This window comes from Pleurodeles waltl, chromosome 3_1, assembly GCF_031143425.1.
Source record: "Pleurodeles waltl isolate 20211129_DDA chromosome 3_1, aPleWal1.hap1.20221129, whole genome shotgun sequence".
Classification (NCBI taxonomy): domain Eukaryota; kingdom Metazoa; phylum Chordata; class Amphibia; order Caudata; family Salamandridae; genus Pleurodeles; species Pleurodeles waltl.
Genome location: NC_090440.1, coordinates 1,775,843,970 through 1,775,868,814, shown reverse-complemented (window position 1 = coordinate 1,775,868,814; position 24,845 = coordinate 1,775,843,970). Strand labels below are relative to the sequence as shown.

At 41.8% G+C, this 24,845-nt stretch overlaps 1 protein-coding gene across 1 annotated transcript in view; it reads left to right on the top strand.

The window, feature by feature from the left end:
* DNAJB11 (DnaJ heat shock protein family (Hsp40) member B11) overlaps nucleotides 1-16,614 on the top strand; it is a 140,102-nt gene extending 123,488 nt beyond the window's left edge. The window contains exons 8-10 of the mRNA XM_069225796.1: nucleotides 11,206-11,317; nucleotides 14,211-14,370; nucleotides 16,249-16,614. Of these exons, the coding sequence (XP_069081897.1) occupies nucleotides 11,206-11,317; nucleotides 14,211-14,370; nucleotides 16,249-16,313 (337 nt within the window). The 3' untranslated portion in view covers nucleotides 16,314-16,614. The remainder of the gene's footprint in view (nucleotides 1-11,205; nucleotides 11,318-14,210; nucleotides 14,371-16,248) is intronic.
* The last annotated feature ends 8,231 nt before the right edge of the window (nucleotides 16,615-24,845 follow it).

The following is a 24,845-nucleotide window of genomic DNA, read 5'->3' as shown; positions in this document are numbered from 1 at the left end:
TCTGTCATTTTAGTTTTTTTTTAAATCAAAGGTCATAAGAAACCAAATAATTCTGGGCCTGATGACGATCTTGGCGGTTGGAATACTCTGACACAAATGTGACGGATAGTCCGTCTGCCATATTATGATTTAACTATGATATAATGGAATCCTAATACGGCAGATGGGATATCCGTCACGTTTAAAAAAATAATAATAATAATTACGTTGATGCTTTTGTAAAGTTTTTATTTGGGAGAATTCATACCACATACAAAAGACATTAATATCGAAATAGAATTAACAACATCATGGCATTGTGTATTATAAATAATTTAGTATACAATAAATAGCATGAACAACCGCCACAGAGCCTAGATTTACGAAAGTGCACAATCTTGGCCTAGCATCACATTAATATTATCAAGCTCTACCGTCTAAGATCTCACATTCTCGAAGGTGCACCACTACATCCCCTGGATCAAAGTTTCCCATAGACAGCAAAATTTCTTAAGAGATCCAGATCTGCTTGCATACGTATCACCGTTCTAATGCTTTGATTTTTTTGCATTTTAAGGCACCACTGTAAATACTTAGGAGGCAAATCAGATTGCCAATTCTACAAAATTAATGATCTAGCTGTGAGTGCACATATGAACAATCTTTTGTTTAGCCAAGATGAAATAATCATATCGGGAGAGTACCCAAGGACCACAGTGTATCCGTCTATATTTTGATCGAATCCTAGAGTGCGTGCAATGCGTCTGGATTTCTTCTGCCAAACGTGAGTTATTGCGGGCAGCCCCAGATAATATGAGACCAGTTGGCTCCACTCTCTGCTGAACATCGAAAACATTTCTTGCGGATCGGAGGATTAATTCAGTGCAAAAATGCCGGAGTTCTATAAAGTAGCCACTTTGCATAGAACTACATTATACGGAGATTAGCCCCTAGAAAGTTGGCATATTTAGCCTACTCCACATTTCTTCTGAAAATAGGAGACCTTCCCTGAACTGTTACCTGTTAAGCACCTGCTGGTATAGTGTATTACCCTTCTGACGCTTGAGAAGACCGACCCACGGCTGATAGATCTGCGAGTGGTGTTTTCGATCCACTCTTCAATCAGTTCTAAGCTGTCCCAAATTTTATAGATATCTAAATTGCTTACAAATTGTTTTATACGTATAAAAGTCTATTGCATCGATGTCTGAAAATGTTGGATTGAGTGCTCTATTTCCAGCCACGTTTTCCAAATAGCTCAGTTTAAAAAATCTAAAACCTTACTGTACCCATTTGAATCCTACCTGGTCAAGGTCTGCTTATCTAATAAGGGACTCTCCCCAACCCAGATATCGGCAAAGCGGGTTGTACCATTAATGGCCGGAATGTTATAATCCTTACACATTTGGTCTTTACATTTAAGAAGCCACCATAAAGTCTTCTATCTGACTTTTTTTGGAGAGCTTGTCTGACGGAGAAAGTCAACTATCTTATACTCCTGAAAAATCTGATTAGTGAAAAAATTATCCACACTTGTACTGCCATGCATTTAAAAAAAAAAAAAAAAAAAAAAAAATCTAGGTGATCAATGTGCAAAATTGGCAAAATAATAAAATTTCAAGTCGGATAAAGCAAGACCACCTTCCTACACAGGTGTTCTATTCACCCATATGAAGGTCAGGAATATGCCCTCTAATTCCTTGAAAAATGTAATCTGAAGGGCGCAAGGAGCAGCTGAGAAAAAAAAACTACATAGTGGCAAAACTGAAATTCTAATCCGAGCTACCCAGCAAATTATTGAAAGTGGAAGATCAATATACCTAGAGAAAAGTGTTTCGATCTTGCGAATCAGGGGGACATAGTTCAGTTCAAATAATTTGTCTACATTCTCATAAACATATATCCCTAGGTATCTTTTAGGACAGACATTCAATAAGGGGCAGAAGCTCTCTTGGTAAAGTGTCTAGTGCGCAATTACTTAATAAAATGTCTGTTTTTAATATATTTTATACCCACCCAGCTCTTGAAAGACTTGGAACATTTTAAAGACCTGATTTAAAATTGCCTTAAACACTTTAAAAAAATCATGCTTTATCATCCACATACACCATTTGATAGGGGTCTTAACACTTATCTGGGATTTAGTGGTTTTATCTGCTCGCTAAAGGTTCTATAAATAGCGCAAAAAGAATAGGCGGCAGAGGACATCCTGGCCACGTGCCCCCAGCAATCGCAGAGGTCCCTATATTATAAGAGTTGATTACAATCTGAGATGTGGCTACAGACTGAATCAGCCTCTCAGGGAACCCAAACACATGTAAAATGGCAAAAAGACTGACCTAGGACACGCGGTCAAATTCCTTTTCAGCGTCCAATAAAAAAAAAACCTGGGCGAGAAAACGGTTTTGTGCAAAATAGACTAAAGCCTCAATTAAAAAATTTGTATTAGAAAAAAGTTGCCTACGGGAATAAAACCTCACTGGTCTGGATGTATAATAGATCCCAACATTTTACCCATCTGATTGGCCAGTACTTTTGCAAAGATTTTATAATCCACCTTTAGCAGAATAATAAGTCTATAGGAGTTAACATCTTCTTTGGTTTTCATCTTTTTTCGGAAAACTGACCGCAACCGCTCTACAGAATGAAGCCAGGACTTCACCCCCTTCCGATATGCAATTAGCAAGTTTTACCAACTCGGATTTTAAAGCTGGTGCAAATTTCTTAAATATTTCAATGGGCAATCCATCCCTGCCCCATGATTTCCCAGTAGGCAACATTTTCACCACCTTCTCTATTTTCTCAATTGTAACTGCGGCTGTCAGAGCCCGAGTCTGGATAATGCCTAGCTTTGGGAGAGAAGTTGAGAGAAAAAACTTTTGAATTGCTCCATGTCGACCTGTTGTTGCACATCATAAAGTGCTTCATAGTGCCAAAACAATTTCTTGGAGATCTTGTGGGGCTCAGTCAGCTTAGTTATGGTTTCATTATCAAATAGAGAGTATACTTTATTCTGCATGTGGCGCTCACACGCCTGCCACAGCAGAAATTTCCCGGCATATTCGCTCTCCTCGTAGTCCTTTTGGAGATAAGCAATATTGGCTGCATAACACCGCTCGTTAAAGTAATCATGCATAATTGTTCTCGCCTGCTTGGGCACTGCTTTATTAGTTACGTTCTTATTATGCACATAGGGCTGATTTGTTTGTCGAAGAACAGTCTCCAAACCTGCCCAGGAAGCGTTAAGTGCCCTTCAATGCCTAATGCTCAGTGAAGTTATTTGACCGCGTATTGTCACCTTGAATGCTTCCAGGGCACAATCTATGCTAGCAGAGCCCGCATTTAGTGTGAAATAACTGGCTATCTCACTCTTTCCTGCTTTTTACCATTCTTTGTTTTCAAGATTAACTTTATCAAAATACCACCTCGGAGTGGGCCTTTCAACCTTTATACCGAGGATCTCCATCTCCACCAAGGAATGGTCTGAAAAACTACACGGAGTCTGGGTATATTTACTTAATTCCAATTGGCAGGTGGACAAAAAGTAATCTAATCTGGCAGCTGAGTTATATCTACCTGAGACACAAGAGTATTTGCGTTTTATTGTGTGCTTCTCACGCTGCAGATCAGTGAGATTCGCGATTTTCATGCATTCGCAAATAGCTTTGACCATCTTTGGCTTATTCTGCCTGCACGTTAGAGATTTAGAGTGTAATATTGGGTTCAATAAAAAAAAAAAAAATCTCCACCAATAATGACAAAACCAGGAATAGTTAATAATGCCGTAGTGAGTTTGAGGACTGGAGCTGGATCATCAGAAATGGGGACATAGATTGTGGCTACAGTCAATCTACAGTTATTAACCAACCCGCTAATAAGAGCCCACCAACCATCTATATCTATTTGGGAAAAAAACAACTTGCAAGGGACAAAAACCTATTCACACAGATTGCCACCTCCTTGTGAGCCGCATTCGCTGATGATGTACATTGATAACCGGCCCATCTCTCAAATAGTTTATATTTAGGTGCCTTTTTATCTTGAAAATGCAACTCCTGAATAAGGACTAGTTAAGGTGAGTGGCCTTTTATCCAATCTTTGATTGCCTGGGCTCTGCAGTTTTTAAGTCATTAGTGTAGGAAGTTGGCTCTGTATGCACTATTTCAAAGTAAGGAATAGTATGCACAGAGTCCAAGGGTTCCCCTTAGAGGTAAGATAGTGGCAAAAAGAGATAATACTAATGCTCTATTTTGTGGTAGTGTGGTCGAGCAGTAGGCTTATCAAAGGAGTAGTGTTAAGCATTTGTCATACATACACAAGCAATAAATGAGGAACACACACTCAAAGACAATTCCAGGCCAATAGGTTTTTGTATAGAAAAATATATTTTCTTAGTTTATTTTAAGAACCACAGGTTCAAGATTTACATGTAATACTTCAAATGAAAGGTATTGCAGGTAGGTACTTCAGGAACTTTGAATTAGCAAAATAGCATATACACTTTTCACATAAATCACATATAGCTATTTTAAAACTAGACAGTGCAATTTTCAACAGTTCCTGGGGGGAGTAAGAGTTTGTTAGTTTTTGCAGGTAAGTAAACCACCTACGGGGTTCAAGTTTGGGTCCAAGGTAGCCCACCGTTGGGGGTTCAGAGCAACCCCACAGTTACCACACCAGCAGCTCAGGGCCGGTCAGGTGCAGAGGTCAAAGTGGTGCCCAAAACGCATAGGCTTCAATGGAGAAGGGGTTGCCCCGGTTCCAGTCTGCCAGCAGGTAAGTACCTGCGTCTTCGGAGGGCAGACCAGGGGGGTTTTGTAGGGCACCGGGGGGGACACAAGTCAGCACAGAAAGTACACCCTCAGCAGCACGGGGGCGGCCGAGTGCAGTGTGCAAACACGCGTCTGGTTTCCAATAGATTTCAATGGAAGACCAAGGGGTCTCTTCAGCGATGCAGGCAGGCAAGGGGGGGCTCCTCGGGGTAGCCACCACCTGGGCAAGGGAGAGGGCCTCCTTGGGGTCACTCCTGCACTGGAGTTCGGATCCTTCAGGTCCTGGGGGCTGCGGTGCAGAGTCTTTACCAGGCGTCGGGATCTGAGGAGCAGGCAGTCGCGGTCAGGGGGAGCCTCGGGATTCCCTCTGCAGGCGTCGCTGTGGGGGCTCAGGGGGGGCAACTCTGGCTACTCACGGTCTCGCAGTCGCTGGGGAGTCCTCCCTGAAGTGATTGTTCTCCACAAGTCGAGCCGGGGGCGTCAGGTGCAGAGTAGCAAGTCTCACGCTTCCGGCGGGAAACGCAAGTTGTTTTAAAGTTGTTCCTTTGTTACAAAGTTGCAGTCTTGGGTGAACAGAGCCGCTGTCCTCAGGAGTTCTTGGTCCTTCTAGAGCAGGGCAGTCCTCTGAGGATTCAGAGGTCGCTGGTCCCTGGGGAAAGCGTCGCTGGAGCAGTGTCTTTAGAAGTGGGGAGACAGGCTGGTAGAGCTGGGGCCATAGCAGTTGGTGTCTCCGTCTTCTCTGCAGGGTTTTTCAGCTTAGCAGTCCTCTTCTTCTTAGGTTGCAGGAATCTGAGTTCCTAGGTTCTGGGGAGCCCTTAAATACTAAATTTAGGGGTGTGTTTAGGTCTGGGGGGTTAGTAGCCAATGGCTACTAGCCCTGAGGGTGGGTACACCCTCTTTGTGCCTCCTCCCTGAGGGGAGGGGGCACATTCCTATCCCTATTGGGGGAATCCTCCATCTGCAAGATGGAGGATTTCTAAAAGTCAGAGTCACCTCAGCTCAGGACACCTTAGGGGCTGTCCTGACTGACCAGTGACTCCTCCTTGTTTTTCTCATTATCTCCTCCGGCCTTGCCGCCAAAAGTGGGGCCGTGGCCGGAGGGGGCGGGAAACTCCACTAGCTGGAGTGCCCTGTGGTGCTGTAACAAAGGGGGTGAGCCTTTGAGGCTCACCGACCAGGTGTTACAGTTCCTGCAGGGGGAGGTGAGAAGCACCTCCACCCAGTACAAGCTTTGTTACTAGCCACAGAGTGACAAAGGCACTCTCCCCATGTGGCCAGCAACATGTCTCTAGTGTGGCAGGCTGCTAAAACCAGTCAGCCTACACGGATAGTCGGTTAAGGTTTCAGGGGGCACCTCTAAGGTGCCCTCTGGGGTGTATGTTACAATAAAATGTACACTGGCATCAGTGTGCATTTATTTTGCTGAGAAGTTTGATACCAAACTTCCCAGTTTTCAGTGTAGCCATTATGGTGCTGTGGAGTTCGTGTATGACAGACTCCCAGACCATATACTCTTATGGCTACCCTGCACTTACAATGTCTAAGGTTTTGCTTAGACACTGTAGGGGCACAGTGCTCATGCACTGGTGCCCTCACCTATGGTATAGTGCACCCTGCCTTAGGGCTGTAAGGCCTGCTAGAGGGGTGACTTATCTATTCTGCATAGTCAGTGTGAGGTTGGCATGGCATCCTGAGGGGAGTGCCATGTCGACTTACTCGTTTTGTCCTTGCCAGCACACACAAGCTGGCAAGCAGTGTGTCTGTGCTGAGTGAGGGGTCCCCAGGGTGGCATAAGACATGCTGCATCCCTTAGAGACCTTCCCTGGCATCAGGGCCCTTGGTACCAGGGGTACCAGTCACAAGGGACTTACCTGGATGCCAGGGTGTGCCAATTGTGGAAACAAAAGTACAGGTTAGGGAAAGAGCACTGGTGCTGGGGCCTGGTTAGCAGGCCTCAGCACACTTTCAAATCAAAACTTAGCATCAGCAAAGGCAAAAAGTCAGGGGGTAACCATGCCAGGGAGGCATTTCCTTACAAATAGCATTAAATGCAATAATGCGAAGGCCCACCTTATAGGTTGTCATGGGATATTTCTCATCTACCTTGCGGGATAGGTCTCACTACTGCTAGCGAAACATTGTGAATAACATTAATAAATATCAGCGTTCTCAAGAATTCCTTGACTGTAACCCGACCACTAGACCCTTTCATCCCTTGTGTGATTGGACGCTGACCTGATATGCTGGAGGTGGGATTACATTTTTATAGGGGGCAACCACCACCCTCGATTCTCCCTGACCCTTCTTTTGGCAAATTGGAACCCCTTAAAGTGCTATATGTGCACAGTGATGTGAAATTCCTATCGCCTCACGCCCACATATTGTTTGGGGTCAAGGACAACACGTTTTCATGTTTATTTTGTCTTTGGGACAAGTAGGCCTAATCCCCTGCAGCACAAACCCTTTGGCTGCCAATTTACAGTGAAGGAAACTGTCTGTAGTTGAGGTAATATGTGTCCAAAGTTAATGCTTTTCGAACTTGTATTTATGGATCATTAATGAAAAGCCTTCATCATTAGGGTGAGCGCTGTGAAACTATTTAAGGTTACACTGCCCTATTGACAGTGGTTCCAGTAAAAAAAGAAAAAAAAAAAGAGTAGACACGTTTGAAAAGTTTAACAATATGAGGCTAAGTATAATGCTCCCAGAATGCTCTCTGATTAGATGCAAATATTTGCAGAAGATTGTAAGAAAGAGTGACGATTCTTTGCTTTCAAAATAAAATGTTCCGAAAAAAAAATCCAAGTAGGAACAAAAACGTTTTGCTACTATGAAATTTTAAGTGCTATTTCTTTGAAGCGTCATTTAGTAAAATGTGTTGATGCATGCTAGTATTTCCCAAAAATATTCATAATGGAAAATCAGTGTAACCATTTTCAACAAGATTATGGGAAACATGAACATAGACCAGCACTGGCAAAACTAACAATCCAACATTTTTTGTCAGTCTTTTGGTTTAGTCAATGTGTGTCTTGTTTTGACATGGCTTTTGTAACACTTTATTGTTGTGGGAACTGCCAGGCCCTCACCATTGTAACAAACACTGGCAAAAAGAAAAAAGGTTTTTGTTATCTGAAAAAGCACACATTGCCACCACTGGTGTAACAAGGGGCCTGCAGCCCACCTCCAGCGGACCCCCTCAGCACAGCACCTGCTCTGAGTGATTCTGGAGGGGGGCCTCAATGTTCTTTGCAGGGGGGGCCCTCTACTTTCGTTACACCACTGATTGCCTCAGTAGTTCCTGGCACTGAACAAAACTTACTGTGTGTGCCAATATGCTCCTTGTGGAAGAGCAGAATGTGATCACGTACAGTAAAGCCAGCCAATAGATACAGAGAGAAATAGAAGTTTAATAAAAACAGAATGTCTTTGTTAACACCAGACCTAATTAGGAACCCAGTTCTTAAAGAAAGTCACAAAAGTGCACCCCTGGTATATGTCTTTGAATTAGTGGCTTTCATGAATTCAGAAGAACTTGCAGAAGTTCACCATGAAATTGTACTCTGACAAAATATTTGTGAACTGTATTTTATCATGAGCAAATATGATGTGTAGATTTGCTCACGTAAAAATCTATTGAGCGTTTACAAGTTCACTTTCCCTCCAACCACCTTTTTCCCAACCCTGGAAGAACTTCTACATCTACCATTGTCAGGAGAAAATTTCAAACCTTTCTCATTATGGGAAAAGATTAGAGAAGAGCTTGTGAAACTCCTTAAAACATGCAAGTTAGTAGGTTTGCTGACTCAAAAGCATTCCAGCCCTTGAACTATTGCTTACTGCTTACTCCAACCCAAGGATGTAGATCTGCAGAAAGGTGACAAAATAAGGAAATTGCTATGGTAGGGTTTGAAATTGCAAATATTCAAGCCCTGCCATTACACGGCACCCAGCAGCACTCTGTTCACCAAGAAAAACCCTGGGAATCCAGCCCCATGCCCCTTGGATCGCTTATCGGTATGTATCAGCAGCACTACAATTGGTGTACTTATGTTGCAGGGGGCAGGAGACTGTGCAGTTCTTACAATCTTACATCACTTCCTGGATCTTAGTCCCAAACCCATCTGAGTTTGTAACCTGAAAGGACGGCCTAACCAGCTATATTCTGCAGTAGGGCCTGAGCTTCTTCAGTGTCAGTAAAAAAGTGGAATTAGCCTTTCACCAATACTTTGTTTGGACTGCGGAAAAACTGATGCTTGTGCACCCCTTAGTCTTGAATGAATCAATCATTTTGATAAATTTCAGAAAAAACCTTGAACTCGGACACCTCTGGAGTATTAGTGTTCTTTTCTCTGTAGCGCAGGAAAAGATACGATTGTTAACTTGAAAGTTGATGAAGTTCACAAGTATTATACGTGGGTACTTAGAATTAGGAAGACATTGAGCAAGGACCCGATGAGCCTGAGTTATTGTCAAATCAATGGTTAACTCCTTAATAGCTTTTTTTCAATTGAGTGTGTATCCAATCGGGCATCTTCTTACCTTCAACCCTTTCTGGCACCTTAGTGATCATACGATTGGGGCGTCTATAATAATTTTCTAGATCCTTTAACTTATCCTCTAGTAGACATTCACTTTTTCTCAACTTAGTGACTACCTGCTGCATAGTTTCGACCTTGTCCTTCAGAATGGAAATTATATTTTATGCTTCCTTTAGCCTACTGGGAGCCTGGCTCATTGCTGCCTCATATTTTAGACAAATGATTATGAAGAGCCGCAATTATCAGTGCCTGCGTGGCCTTCAAATGACCTCAAACATCTTTCTAGTGGATAGGTCAAGTTTGTTCCGGGCATGAACAAGAGTTGAGCCATCCTTAGGATAGCTCCAGACTGTGAGGAGGACTGCATGTACTCAGCAGTTGCTTCATTCGCCTTTGAGCTCTGGAGGAGAGCTACATGCATCATACTCTCAAGGGGCATCTTTGTGGGAGGCGGAATTAATGTATTATTGTTGACATTCCCCCCCGTTGCCCTCTCCATCGCCAGCCATGTAGGAAGTTAGGTCCTCAGTTTGTGTAGGACCGCCAGATAATTAAAAAAAAAATAAGGGGGTATTGCTTAATTGGGGCAGCTGCAAGAAGGCTGCTCTTGCAGTGGAAGCACTTCCCCCACCAGCCTCAACATCAACCATAAGTCGCGCCGACTGCGCATTTGCTGTTGCTTTTGGGGATTCCAAATCAGCCCCTATTATCCAGCTCTCAATACTCCGCCTTGTTTCACTCCCCTCAGAATCTCTACTTGCCCCGCTCTGCTCCCCCTCCAGGAGCTCTCTGACTCCTAAATCCATCCCCTGCTGCGAACTGCAACTCATCTAAGGTTTGCCTGGCTTAGCAGGCTCCCTCTTTGCTTTAACTTCTGCATTGAAGTAGTTTGTACTGGTACAGTTGTTGAGCCAGCCCCCTTACATTGAAATGTTCTCATGATCACTACCTGAGCTCAAAGACCAGAGTTTGTCCAGGGGGTCACTGCAGGGAGCTGCAACTCCGCTTGCTATCAGTTCAGACCAAGTAGAGTTCATCCTTAACAAATAAGTGAGGCAAAGAAGCAAGAGGAGAAACGCCCATCGATTAAATCTGGCTTTAAGAGAAGCAGTTCTCTTTTTCTCTATCAGTGGAGGGAAGGATAGACCAAGATGCCTCCTCAGCAACACCAGCAGCACTCCTCCAGTGAACACAAATATTCAGCACCAGCCTCCCAATATACAGCCTCTCTCCGTTGCTCCGAGCACTGTACCGCTAGCCCATGCGCAGACACTGGGTGAACTACAGTCCGGCCCAGCTCTTTGTGACTCGCTGCACTTACTGTGATCATGTTGCTTCAGCTGGCCTCCCTCTGAGACTGCTGCTGCAAGACGCATCCGTGTGTAGGCCAGCGACAGCTCCTGCCAGCCTTCTATGCTTCTCTCGCTGTTTTTCCAGACTCGGGCCGGTGCCTTTACCCTGGTCTGGCTCCGAAGATGGATTGAAACCGCTGCAGAGCGCCGTCCACGACCGCAGCAGTGTCTTTCGCCATCTCTCCGTTTCGCAGATCCGAAGTCCTGAATTTCGGCGGGTGGGGAAGAGCACGTTAGCAGCGGAACATACGGGTCAGTTCCGCTGTCATCCCACAACTGAGTTGATGCTTGTCTTTGTACTTGCATGTTGATAACATAATGTGCATATCCCGAAACCTGGAAAAGGAAGAGGCGCGTGGCTACTTTTGAAACAAAGGAAACGCCAAGCTGTTAGAGTTAACCAATATAGAATTGAGTGTTTTTGCATTAAGATCGTTTTTAGTTAATGGCTTAAATTGTGAACGGCCTAACACACATAAACCTGAACGGAAATGTAATAAATTGACCGTATGTCACAATTGTTAAATGATGCTAACAATCAATTTTTTTATTAATGAACAGGCACCCATTATTTGAACGGCGAGGGGACGATCTGTACACAAATGTGACAATCTCATTGGTGGAGTCTCTGATAGGTTTCGAGATGGATATAGTCCACTTAGATGGTCACAAGGTAAGCTAGGTTGTGTGCAGTAATATGTATCTTTGCCTTAATTGTTGCAACATACCTGTAAATGTGTAGTATTTGCTGATGCTTCAAGCCTCCTATTTTTTATTTTTATGAAAACAAAAACAACACTTTGCTTTTTGTGCGGCTTAGCTGATCTGATTTTGAATATCACAGTTTTACATTTTTGGACCGTTCTGCTGAACGGCTAGAACATGCCTAGCTTATCAAGTCATTATGCTGCATGTTTTTCTTCAGCTTTGTACTTTACACATGATGCTGGTATTCCTTGTTCCTGGTGGTAAGTGAAATGTGTCCCTCACTCAGTGCTCAATCTCTCGAGCATCAGTCTTCCCCTCAGGACAGTCCAATCCTTTGTTCTGTTAGCTTATATATTGGAACTGTGTTGGTGATGGTCATTTTCTTTTATTCTCGTGTGATTCCGAAGCGGTTTCTTAGTTTTTAAAAGTTTTTGACAGGTTTTTTTTTAGTTACTGACCACAAAGGTATCTAAACCAAGAATTGATGTGGGTCGAATTTTTATCATTAATCTGTGTTGGTGTGCCTTATTTCTGAAGAAATTTGCACACTTTATTTATATTCCAGTGATTGCTATCCTGTGCATTGTCTTGCTCGATTTACATGTATACTCACACGGTCACCCTCCAGGCAGTCTTTCTTCTCCCTTTGCTGTCATCTGTGTGCGACATACTTCCCACCCCTAAAAGATGTTGTTCTAGTCACACACCTGCATCACAGTTCTTTACTCGACCTACTTCACTTTAATAATATTTCTGCTTATTTTTTAACCATGCTGTGTTTCAGAGATTTTGCCTACGTACTTTAGTGGTCTCCTCATGGCGGAATTGCTGGGCCTGATATAAGCACTTTCTTTCTTTTTCTCAACCACTATCCCATTATACTTTCTTATGGTCTCAGCTTTTAATCTTTGTTTATAGCTCAAATAAATAAGAACAAATGTGTGTGGATGTCTTTTTTTTTTTTTTTTTTTTTTTTTTTTACAATTGTTGTATGTTTATATGTATGGTTTAAGGGATGGCCGACTTAAGTTACACCAAAATTCTTGGGAGAGGTATAAAAGTAACTAATTTCATCAATGTTCCCACATTTCTAATTTTCGTAACGGTATGTCTGATTATTTTCCCTCTCCATCCTGGGCAGTGCTACACTGCTTTCTCGACCAGTACCTGGTATTGTATTTCAATATGGGCTCAAACTGTGTAATGAACAAAGCCAAGTACAGCTGCTTAACGTGTTTCAGTAGATCACACAGACCACTGGCAGCTGAATCATCCTTTGTTGACACAAGGTGGTGGAGGTTTATTTGGAGTTCTTTAGCCAGACTTACTGAGTTTTTAACATTTCTTGTTTTCAAAGCTCAGCCTGGTTGTGGAAAACCTACATGACCAACAAGAAACCCCACCATGCATTCCCTCACGCATTCACTTCCCAGAAACAGATAGTATTATCAGAGTATCCTCACCTTGCGGCTCCGTAGGTGAGAACTTGATAACCTTAGCCCCTTTTTGACGTGGATGAATATTTTCCTTATCACACACTTAATATATGTTTGCTTATGGTCTTTCCCTGTCCTGTAAACTGTATGGTTCAACAGTAAGAACTGCATGGCCTCTCATCATTCATCCTCTGCTGAATCGCTAGGTTCCTTCAATGACTCCCTTTGTGACCTTCAGGGATCACATTAAGAAGATAATACACACAACATGGATACAGCTTGGATTGCTCTGCACAATCAAGCCCTACCTCCCCCTCTTACAGTGCAGAGTCCAGGTCATTGTCTCACCACCCATCAGGGGAGGCAATACAGTTCTCATTGGCATTGGTCTAAGCCTTTTTTCTTGCACCTTCATGACTAATAAACAAAATGTTTGAGTATTTAGCCCCTACATTAAGAGAACTACATTTGCTTACCTCTTGCTGACAGAATCCACTTTCAAGTCTGGCATATGATATATTAGGCTCTCCCATTGAAGTAAACCTGTCTAATTTACTTTTAAACTGAATGTGCCCACCAATGATGCGCGCTCTACTATCAGCATCTCTCTGGCTTCATTGAAAATCTGAAAGACTCAAAGGAACGCGTACCGCAGTTTCATTTAAAATGCAACCCAGGGCAGGAATCTCTCAGATAAGGGTCTATTTTTCCTCAGAGACTCTTCCAGATGCTCAGGTACTGCAGGGTGTATACTCACTTGATCTGACCCTGCACATGATAGCTGAATCCTTGACAAGAGTTTTTAGGAAATTAACTGAATATTAATTTATTGAGGTTTGAGTGTGCATTACTGCTTTATATATTGAACTAATAACTAAGACCGGCAAAAAAAGATTCTGTTTGGAGATTGCTGCTGTGGATGGGTCTGCTGTAGGCTAGGTGCAATGGTTTCGTTTTTGTGGATGCTCAAGGACCCTTTGGATGACAGCTTTACAGGGAAGGAACTTGTTAGGTGTGTTACCTTGGAAACAGCCCAATGTGCTCCCCATCCAGGGGAGAGGAATTGGCTGGAAATAGAGGTGTGGGGTCCAAAGCGAGATCTTGTATAAGGAACTCTGCTTTTCTGTCTTTTGCATATTAGATTTTAATTTTAGGTGGGCCAAGCGTTGCGGTTTCAAAGGAATACAAATTAAGTGCCCTCCCAGAAACTCTATAGCAAATCTGGCATTCCAAAATCGATGGCTGGTCAAGTTGACCACCCTGGATGCAGGCCATTATTTAACTTCTCTATTTCTTTCTGCCTGCAAAATGGATGCAGAGAAACTGTGCCCTTACTTTGTAAAAGCAAATAAAAGTACATATTTGTTATGTTCTACTCTGTAATATTAAATACTAAGTATTGTGTTTTCATTTGTTTTATAGGTTCACATTATCCGTGACAAGATCACTAAACCAGGAGCAAAACTTTGGAAGAAAGGGGAAGGTCTACCGAATTTTGATAACAACAACATAAGAGGGTCTTTAATTATTACATTTGATGTTGAATTTCCCAAGGAGCAGTTGACAGAAAAACAACGAGAAGGTTTGTATGTGTTTTTATGAGAAATGCAAAGCGTAAACAAAATGCCAGCACATGTACCATGTATGTATGAGAAATCCATAGCTTTTTCCATTACAGCAAGCAAGATTTTGAAATGCAGTGAAGAAAATTTAAACCATTTATGCTTCCATTTCGTGTGATCTTTTAGTCTAACATGACCCAGATTGATGTTGCAGTGACACGGGCAGTAAGCTTTAACAAACAATGCTGAATGGACTAAGGTTGTGGATGATAACTTGCGTCCTCACTGTTAAGGTTCATGGTCCATGCAGACACTCATTTCTGTAGCTATGGGGCTACAGCCAAGCTAGCTCACAACAGCTTCTCCTGGTTAGGTTCATACTACCACATATAATGATTCTTGTTCTTAGCCTGGAACTACAAAACCCAGTTCACATGCGAAGTAGAGCAACCAAGCACTGTTGCAGAGCTCCTCCGTCAATGCTTTGGCAGTTTTTAATACAATCAGCTTAGCTTTTGGGGTGTCTCACTTTCTGTGATATTGGCAGTGAAGCCAATGAGTCTTTCTGAGTTTTGGACAAGATGGTGAAACCAGATGGATATTCTTTCCTTGTACGCAAGACCATTATGCTTTTCACAAAATGGTTCAGTTTGATCTCAGATAGTTATCTCTTACTCCATCAAGCCTTTCCCCTGGACCATTTTTTCCTTTATAGTTATTCCTTAATCCATCATGGCTTTCCTCTCGACCATCAATTCCTGTATAGTACTTATTCTCAGTAGCTACATGTACCTGACTTATTGCATTGCAACTCATCTATTTCACTTATCAGAGCCAACTGGCTCTTTTTTCATGAATTTAGTAAATTTTGTGTCCACATGTCTAGCTGAATTGATTAACACTCTAGATGTTTTGTGCCTTTTTCCTTCTGTTGTTTTTTGGTTGTTTGCTATAGAGAGGGCATCCATTAGTAAACTGAGTACGTGTTGCGAAGGGCCGTTGGTCCCCTTGAGATGTCACATTCCTAAGCATGGCACTGGTATCTAGAACTATACTAACTAGAAGTTTCTTCAGTACATTCGAGTTGCATTTGGACAGAAATGTAAAACCGCTTGACACATTTAATTAGCCTGTGTTGATATATTATACAGTATTATGTCGTTTTGACGAAGATTACACATTTAGTTATAGATATTTCTCTGTGTTGGGTAAATATAGGGTAGATATATTTTATAGAATCCCAGAAAATGCAATAATTTTCAAAATGAATGTAATGCTAATACTGAATTGTGATAAAGAAAGTAAGAAACTAGTGTCATGCAAAATGGGACATTTAATGTTTAAACTGGCTGCATTAACATCTGTATTGGTAGAACTTGTGTTAGAACATGTTTATCAGCAAATATATACAAGATCAAATGTCCATTCTGACTTACTGACAAAAGGAGCCAGATTTTCCTTCGATTGAGAGCATCGTAGATGCAGATCATGGCCCCTTAGTTGTCTTCCATGATTCTCTGATAGGTCTCCCTGCTTTTTTTGCCTTGTCAGTGTTCTCGCTCACTCACGAGTGTGTAAAGTGCTTCTTCTGGATCATGATATTGGTAAGGCTGTATCACCAAATAGTATAATCACCAAACACTGGTGATTGTTATTTCTCTATTTCTGCTCCTGGTATATTATTTTACACTGACCAATCTGAATCCCCTTGTCTTTACCTTCCCGGACTATGTAGGTGGTTCTGGCCTTTTCTCTGAGCTTATTATTTAGAGATTCTGTCATGATCAAAATAAAGAGGATGGTGAGAGCTACTGGACCTTTTTGCTATCCTAGTGTGGAACAAATGTCCAAATAATTGGTTAATAATAAATAGTAAGATGTGCCTATTTTATTTACAGGTATGAAGCAGTTGCTGAAACAAGTGTCTGTACAGAAGATCTACAATGGACTGCAAGGATATTGACCAAAAACAACTGGACTTTGTTAAAATAAACTGAAAATCAGTGGACATATTTATTACCTGTGTTTTTTAATAAATAGGTTTCATTTCCATCTTTCAATGATCCGCATTTGAGACTCCTGTGGAAAGAAGTGTTGTTGCAAAGAAAATCCATTTCTTATGTGCAAATTGAAGGTCAATTTGGAACTTCGGGAAGCTCTTCAGTAAAGTAGTTGTGAACCTGCTTTTCCCCCTTGGTTGTTTGGGTGTATTTTTTATGCAACCTGAAAATATTTTTTTTAAATACAATTTAAGTACAAATTTATGTTAATTTCGTCTTTCTGTTTTTTTCATATATTGATTAATTTACATTCACAATGATTCAGTTTGGTCCTACGCATCTACTTCTCTAAGATTACACATTTCTTTAAAAGATTTTTGTACAGTGTGCTTTCACGTAAAATATGATATACATTTTTGGACAGATTTTAAAAATGTTTAGAAGCACAGCTTTGAATTGATCTTGTGGCATTGTTTCTGCCCTTGTAAAATTGTTAACTCTACTTCCAATACTTTTCCATTTCCAGCTGTAGGGAAGCCTTATAGCATCTGATGATAAGACCTTAAGAAAGGCCATAACAATGGGGACAAAGATTAGGGATGCACTGTATGTCCCTCAATCGTTTGAATATTGAAGGGTGTACTTTATGTCCTCCATATCCTTTTCCTGCCTGTTACAGTCCCTAGCTATCTTGCTTCTTTTCTCTAAATATGTAAAACTAAAACTGATGTGAATTTCTATTTAAGGTGGAACTTTATGGTGAAGATTTTATGATAAATTGTTTTTCCTTCATTGTACACTTTTGTCAAGTGCTTTCAGTCTGACCTAAGCCATGTTTTAAGAAGTCATTCTCCATTCCACCGATCACAGCCGTACAAGGCTTGAGTCTGCTGCTTGGACCCTTTTAAGTTGGTGAGCTTTTTCCCTCTTGGATCGCAGATAGTGGGCTTGTCTCTGAGAAATTGTCTCCAGTGTATATACAAGAGGGCCTGAAATGCAGCCTGTGCTTACTAAAGCACCAGTGCCAGATCTGTAATTGGGGCCATTCGAGACTGCCCAGGGCAGATTTAAAACTGTTTGTTGTATTGAGGTTTGATACAGTTCCGAAATTGTTGCACTTGAAAAAAAAATGTCTGCCTTGACAAAAATCTGCTGTCATTGGGGAAGCTTCTGAGCTGATCATCTGCTCCAAAAGACGGGTGATAAGGCATGTCCTTCTCCCTTTTTAGGTTGAGCACGCAATCGCTTTGACCTGTTGTAAGTATTGTGGGTATTTAACCACACCCACCGCAAGCCCATCACTTTGACTTGTTTGTGGGTTTTCCTTTAAAAAATCCTTTGTTATCATTGGTAAATGCTTTACAATTGTCCCTCCTTGGGGCAATTTTGTTACCGCCTTGCAGACTGCCCCTGTCACGTGGATAATTGCACTATTGCTGATACGTTCGACTGTGAGCAATTTTTCTTTTTAGAAGTCTGTCCAAAACTTTGTTTTGAGGAATGTAAAAAGTTACCTCTTGGTCCATTCTTGGATCTACTTATAATTTGAAACCAGTTTGAGTATGAATGGATCCTACCCAATCCCCCCTTAAAATTGCCATGACTAAGAAAGGCCGGCCCTGCTTTTTCCAATTCTTAAAAACATCAAGCGTTCCAGTTCCAAAAAGTGTTGATCATTTGATTTTACTAAACAGGGCATTCCCACCGTAATATCTACAAGAAAAGAAAACCAACACACATGAGATTATATACCTTGTTAACAGTGCCAGCTTCTAATGCCTTTACCCTATTGTCATTAAAATCCTTCATTCACAAGTAAAAAAAAAAACTAGCTACATAGCTGTGTAGTTGATGACACTATTTTTGAATATCCTCAATTTGCCTATACCCTCTTCTTTCTGTAGATCTTGCTGAAGAGCCTAGTTCCCTAAACCAGTAAGTGTCTATGACGCCCTCAGCTCCCAGCCTTCCTGCCACTTGCTGCTGCACCTATGAGCACAACATGATTCTTATCTTGGCTTATGTCTTCTTCAATATCATTCAGCCATCCCAGACTTAGGTGCCAACAATAACATTCCCGTCTCTTTATTCTTCAGGTGGACTACTCAGAAATTTCTTCTCTCACCATTAACGTCTGCATATGAAATTAATGGTTGGTTGTGAACAATCAACTCGGGTTCCTGAAACTTAAGCCTTTTTACACTTGTGGAAGAGAACCTTTCAGTGGTAATCTGCACAAGAACCTCATGTGGAGTCAAGGTCCTTGTCCGAAGCTGGATGGACTAAGTCCACTGTGGAATCCCATTTTGACAAACTCACCCACAAACCAGTATTATTATTATCAAGTAACTTAGGGGGGGCACGCAAATATTGTCACAAACGTAGAAGGATGAAGGACTTTACCTAACTCTACAGAATGCCAATGCACTAGGCGCTTGCCTAAGACCAAGCTGGTCTTCCAGTAGAGTAAAGCACCTTCATTGCAGTAGAAGTGAGCAGAGCGGCAGAGGTGGCAGATTTACAAATGTCTATGGTTAAAACCAAAGCCACTTTGTAGACTGAAATACTCCAGCTAGGGCGTTTTCCTCTGAGCCTCTATTGCCTTTTAACTAGGCAGTCAAAGACACCCTCACAGCTACTTGGTCAGTACCATTCTTGTCTCCCGCCGTCGGTCACCCTGTGGCCAGATGACACAGATGGGCCCCTAGTAATCATGATTTTCTGACCAAACACCTGAAAAGCTTGTGGTGGAGGCATCGATGAGTAAGGTGAATCCACATGTCTTCCCCTCAAATCTCCCAGACAGGGAATGAAAGCCATTGATGCATCAGACGTAAAGATGTTTTTGTCAACTGGCCATACCCTATGCTTTTTAAATTGTAGTATGCCTTCTGGATACTTAGTCCCACACTTTGTGTGACATGGCCAGCAAGATCTTGCTGGCCTTCCAGAAGTCTTCAGGGTGTCTCTCAATCTATTCAGAATGGACATTATGCAGCAAAATATGTACTGTGCACTGGACTGGAGACCACTGGTTGCTTAGGCTGCCCCATCTCCTGGAACAGACACTCCTCTTGCAATAGGTGTTGCTGCTTATGTTCACAAAACTCAACCTCCTTGACAGCTAGCCCTGCAGAGAGGGCCATTTTGCCTGCTCTGATCTCCAGGACTTCGGACTTCATGGTTCCATTCTACTCCTCAGACCCACTGCCTTTAGGGATGTGCTGTTATGGTATGTATTCTGAAGGTGAGGAATCTGCGGTTAGAAGTATGCATCAGAAGGACAAGTTACTTACTTTAAGTAACGTTCTATCTGGTGAATACACTATCTAACCACAGGTTCCTCACTGCTCTCGTTCTTTCCTGTTCTGGGAAGTGGAAATCTGCACAGCATTATAAGGTCCCAAGTTAGATTTTGCACACTGTCCCCTACAGTTTACTTACAGTGATCTACGTCTCATGGTGATTTAGATTAAGAAACTGATGTTCGCAGTCCCGCTCGGTTCCTTCCAGGGCGGTGCTGGAGTCTCTACTGAGCCACATGACCCCACCTGTCAGCATGCAAGAGTCTTTGCTGGTAGATTTTTCTGGATCCAGTCTGGCACATATATATTCAAAAGATGAGACATCTGCAGCTAGAGTTTTCACCAGAAATCGCATTACTGAAGGTAAGTAACTTGTTACAAAGGGAAGACATTTTGTGCTTCTGCTGAAAAAAAAAAAGAGTGCTTGTATTGCACTTTTTGCTTTGTGGGAAAGCTTATGTTCAATACAGCAAGACAAAGCTCGTTATGATGGCATGTCCTTGATCAAGGGTATGAGCCTGGTCTGTTGATGGAGAAAAGTTACAATAAAGACAATAGGTCTGAGCTGTTTATTGTGAAAATAATATAGTCAACTCCACAGGCATTTAAGGGTGAATTGCAATTAACTGTATTAAAGCCTACAAAGTTCTTTTGTTGAATGTAATTATAGAGCACCATATTAAGCAGGGACTTTAGTGGTGATTACCCCTCTGACAGCCTATGAGGATAGAAGACTTGCATTGTGTTAATTCTTACTAATCCCTCATAGGAGAGATAATATTTTGATTTGACAACTGTACTTTTGTTTACATTTATAATTTTATGACTGTGTGCCTGATGAGTGCCCTGTTTGAAACCTTATGTTCAGTATTGTAAGCTTGAGTTGGCTATGGTGACAAGATACTACAGGCCTGATTGGGTCACTGCGAAAAGTTACATCTGATGCCACAGGTATGATCTGTTTATCATGAGAGGTTATGAAAAAATAGTATTCCTATCTTGTTCACAATGGATCTTTAACCGTGGATTATCATACTGTTATGGGCTGTGGCCAGGTATTTTGTTACATGGAAACACGCTCATTACCTTAGTTGTCAATGGTTTTGGTGTTGGTCACAACCTCTTAGAAAACCTAGTGGTAGAAGATTTCAGTGTGATAATCCCAGTTAGGTCCTTTTGAGAGAGGTTCTGTATTGTTTAATAAATGGTAATTGTCTATATATTTGTTGTTTCAAAACAGGATTCATGATGGTTGCCAGATTATGCGTACTTCAGAAGACCTGTATTGGTTATGGTGTCAAAGCTAAAGGCTGTATTGATTCATTGGGAAAGGTTATGTCAGATTTCATAGGTTTGGTCTGGTTTCTTTATGAATAGAAAGCCATTAAGCCTAAATCAATAACCGTGGAAAACGTGTTTATGGCAGTGGGCTTTAAGGGTGGATCGATATTATATTGTGCTAAAGCATTTAGTCAGGTATTTTGTTACTTGGAATATAATAGGTTACAATACTAGGGTATGGTTTTCTTGCTGGTGACCTGCTCAATCAGTGAGAATAGATAATTTGCTCTATTAATCTTTATTAGGCCCTCTAGGTTTTTTTTATATAGTTTTGACAGTTGTAATTTCTAACACCTTTATACTTTTATTATATTATACATAATGTTTGCCTTGTGATACAGCTTATTTTCCATACAGTGGGCCTCAGTTATGAATAGTAATTGGAGATAATGGAAAGGGGACATTTATTTGACCAGTGAAAACAGTCAGCTGTTTGTTTATGGTGAAACACCAACGATAATGGCAATAGTCCTGATTGGTTCATTGAGAAATGGTATTCAGATGCCATACGTCTGACCTGTTTATTATGAAAGCTATAGCAAACACCTATTAGAAATTCAACAATCATATGGTGTAGGAGACATTACTGGCTACACCCCCAAGGCCATTTCAATTTTGAAGGGTAAGAATCATACCACTGTATAAAAGCATGTACCTATATCATACATAAAGACTAGTATTGGGAAAGACTGGTGGAAGAACTAATACAAATAAAATAGGTGTGGATTGGAAAAAAACTGTAAAACAAAATTAAAAGTTACAAGTGTGGGAACACATCAAACAGTCTAAATTGCTATCCTAGGATTGCAATTTCAGAAAGTGCAAGAGGTTATGATATTATGGCCACATGTAAAGGGACAGTAGAGTACATTCTATTGAGGACGCACATGAGGAAGTAAAAAGAAATTATCTGACAAGTAACTGGGAAAATGGATGACTATAATCCTGCATAATTGTGCATTTTATCTGGATTACGTGGGAGGGCCAGTCTTTGCAGATTCAGGGTTACCTAAATTCTAATGTGGCAAGACACTTTTGACAAATACCTTGTTGACAGGAAGCATGCATTTCTGAGTGTGGAAATCAATCTAGGGGTTATGGGATAAAGTATAACCTTTCGATTCAATGATAGGAACAGTGTCAATAGCTGGATGGAAAGTGTGGATCTTGGTTTCTTTTTAAGGTTGCCAAAGATAGGTGAGCCACTGTGCTGCTTCACACTTTCAATTATCGCAAAGGCAACAGGTACCTTCAAGAATAGTCACTAGTTGGAAGAAAAAGCCAACAGAAGAAAAGCCCGCAAAGGCAAGAATGATTATCTTGAAGAAACTAAAGACTGGACCACCTAAGTCACAGAAGAGGAAGGGAAGAAGGTACACTTAGAGCTGGTAGAATAGTTAGGAGTTAAGAACTGTATTGCCAACTTACAGCATTTACCAAACTATTTGGAGCATGTAGTTTCGAGTGAAGGTAAGAAAGCTCCAACTAGATTTTGTGGAGGGGAATTTTGAAAGCAGCTGTACCCAAAGCCAAACAAAAGGACAGTTCATTCTTAGGACAGGCAGAATATCATTCCAAGATTTTTGTATATGCATGGTTGTGTAGCTTGCTTTCTGTGATACGTGATGAAAAAAGGGAATATTTTCTTGTGGACTGAAGACTGTAAAAAGGCTTTTTTTTGGTAATCAAATGAGAGATTCTTAAAAGTACCTTGCTGAGTGATTTTGACTTAAACCAGAAGGCTTCACTGATGACCAACGTCAATGTTAATAGGTTGGGGCAGAAAAACAGTCATGGCTTTCGTAATTTAACATCAGAACTGCCCACATCTCCCTGAATTGAAAATAAACTTAAACCAAGGGACTGTTTATCATACCTGCCAGTTGTGAAAGAATGTCAAAGCATTGCTTGCCCAGTCATCTATTACATGGGTTAACGAAAAGGCAATAGATAAAGGTCAGTGGCGGAGGTCTGCTGAGTCCAATGAGGAACAGTAAAAGGTGAAAAACAACGTCATAAAGGTGTGGCCTGGTAGGTTGAGGAAACAAGTACAGAGTGGCAGAGTTGTCCATATAAAAAGGAGGCTGCAGAGAGATAGGCATCAACACTGTTCCACTAAAAGGACCTATAGAAAAGGTCATGATCCTGGCTCATGTGGATCAAATGGGTAAAAGCCTGACAAAAGGAAGAGACAGAGAGAGGTACTGGGGGGAGTGGGGGCGACCAGGTATTGAAAAGGTGACAATACTATTAGGTGTTTATGTACAATGTGCCAACAGCAACAAATAGAAGATGCATCCCAGCAGACTGTCGCAGGACAGTCACCCACACCTTAGTCACGAGCAAGGTCAACTACGGCATTGCCCTCTACGCCGACACCTCAACTACGAACATCAAAAAACTTCGACTCATCCAGAACGCTGCCGCCAGACTCATTCTGGACCTCCTTCGCTGAGAACACATCTCAGGTGTGAGGAGGACCCTCCACTGGCTACCGGTCGAGAAGCGAATCACCTTCAAGATTCTCACCCGCACGTACAAGGCCAAACACAGCGCAGGATCAGCCTACCTGAACTACCACATCTCCTTCCACATCCCCGCCAAATCCATCTGCTCTGTCCAGATGGCCTTAGCCACCGTCCCACGCCAAGGGGGCAAAACCTCCACCGGAGGACGATCTTTAACCTACACTGCAGCGAAGAACTGGAACAACCTCCCCCCTGCACCTCAGACAAAGCCCGTCGCTCACCATCTTCAGGAAGAACCACAAGACGTGGCTCTTCGGATGTAGCACCTCCACCCCTCCCCCAAGCACCTTGAGACCGTCACAGGTGAGTAGCCGCGCCCTATAAATACTGATTAATTGTTGCAAACAGAGGTGCTGGAGAAAACCTAATGAAAATTAGGATTGTTAGACAATATGCTCAATTTCCAGAAAAATGTGCACATTTATTAAAAGTATGGGCATGGTGCATCAAAGGGCTCCACTGAATTAGCCTCAAACGAATGGTCTTATGAAAAGGATGAATAGAATGTTAAAGGATGGTGTTCAGATAGTTGTCAGTGTGAGAATGAATAGGAGAGAGGTGTTAAGACGTATGCCACTAGCTCACAAGACTTCTCCCAGTAATATCACCAGGTGATCACCTGGGTCGAGAGACCCAGAGGAAGAATTGTTGCAACCAAATTATTGCGCTTCTGGTTAAGAAATGAGAAGAGATAGTTGAGCCAAGATAGTGTAGGAGCAAAAATGTGCCTGCCGTCCCTCTGCCTCGACCAACCTGGAGGTGGATCTGAGTTCCTGGGTGCTGATCGTCATCCTGGTGCCTTGAAGTCCATCAGACACCTATGTGGCGGGATTTATTAATATAGTTGTATGAAATTGAGTACCAGGAACCAAGACATCTGTCTGTAAAAACTGACAGGAAACCAAGGCCCTCAATTAGTATGAATAGGCACACCTGGCTTGCACAGTCCCATTCTTAAGGCAACATTGAGAGACTTTTCTAGGATCACTGGCCTTGTTTTAAAGTAAAAGTCAAGGTGCCTGGAACTTACCTCTTCTTCAAACTGGCGCTTTCTGCTGGAGTTCCCATCCAAGGATTATAGGGCGCTGGTATTCCCAAGATCTTTACAGGCCCGATAAATATTACAGGACTAACCTTGCTTTGAGAAGTATGGACTGAACGTGCCAAAGTTTTTTTTCAAAGGGATCGAAAATGCTGACCTAGAGGAAATGGGGTAAGGATGCTCGTAGGTGGTGATTTTGAAATGTTTGTTATCGTTCATAATCCTTCAATAAAAACTTACGGAAATGTGAGGATGCAAAAAAGGTTAAATAAAGAGTTG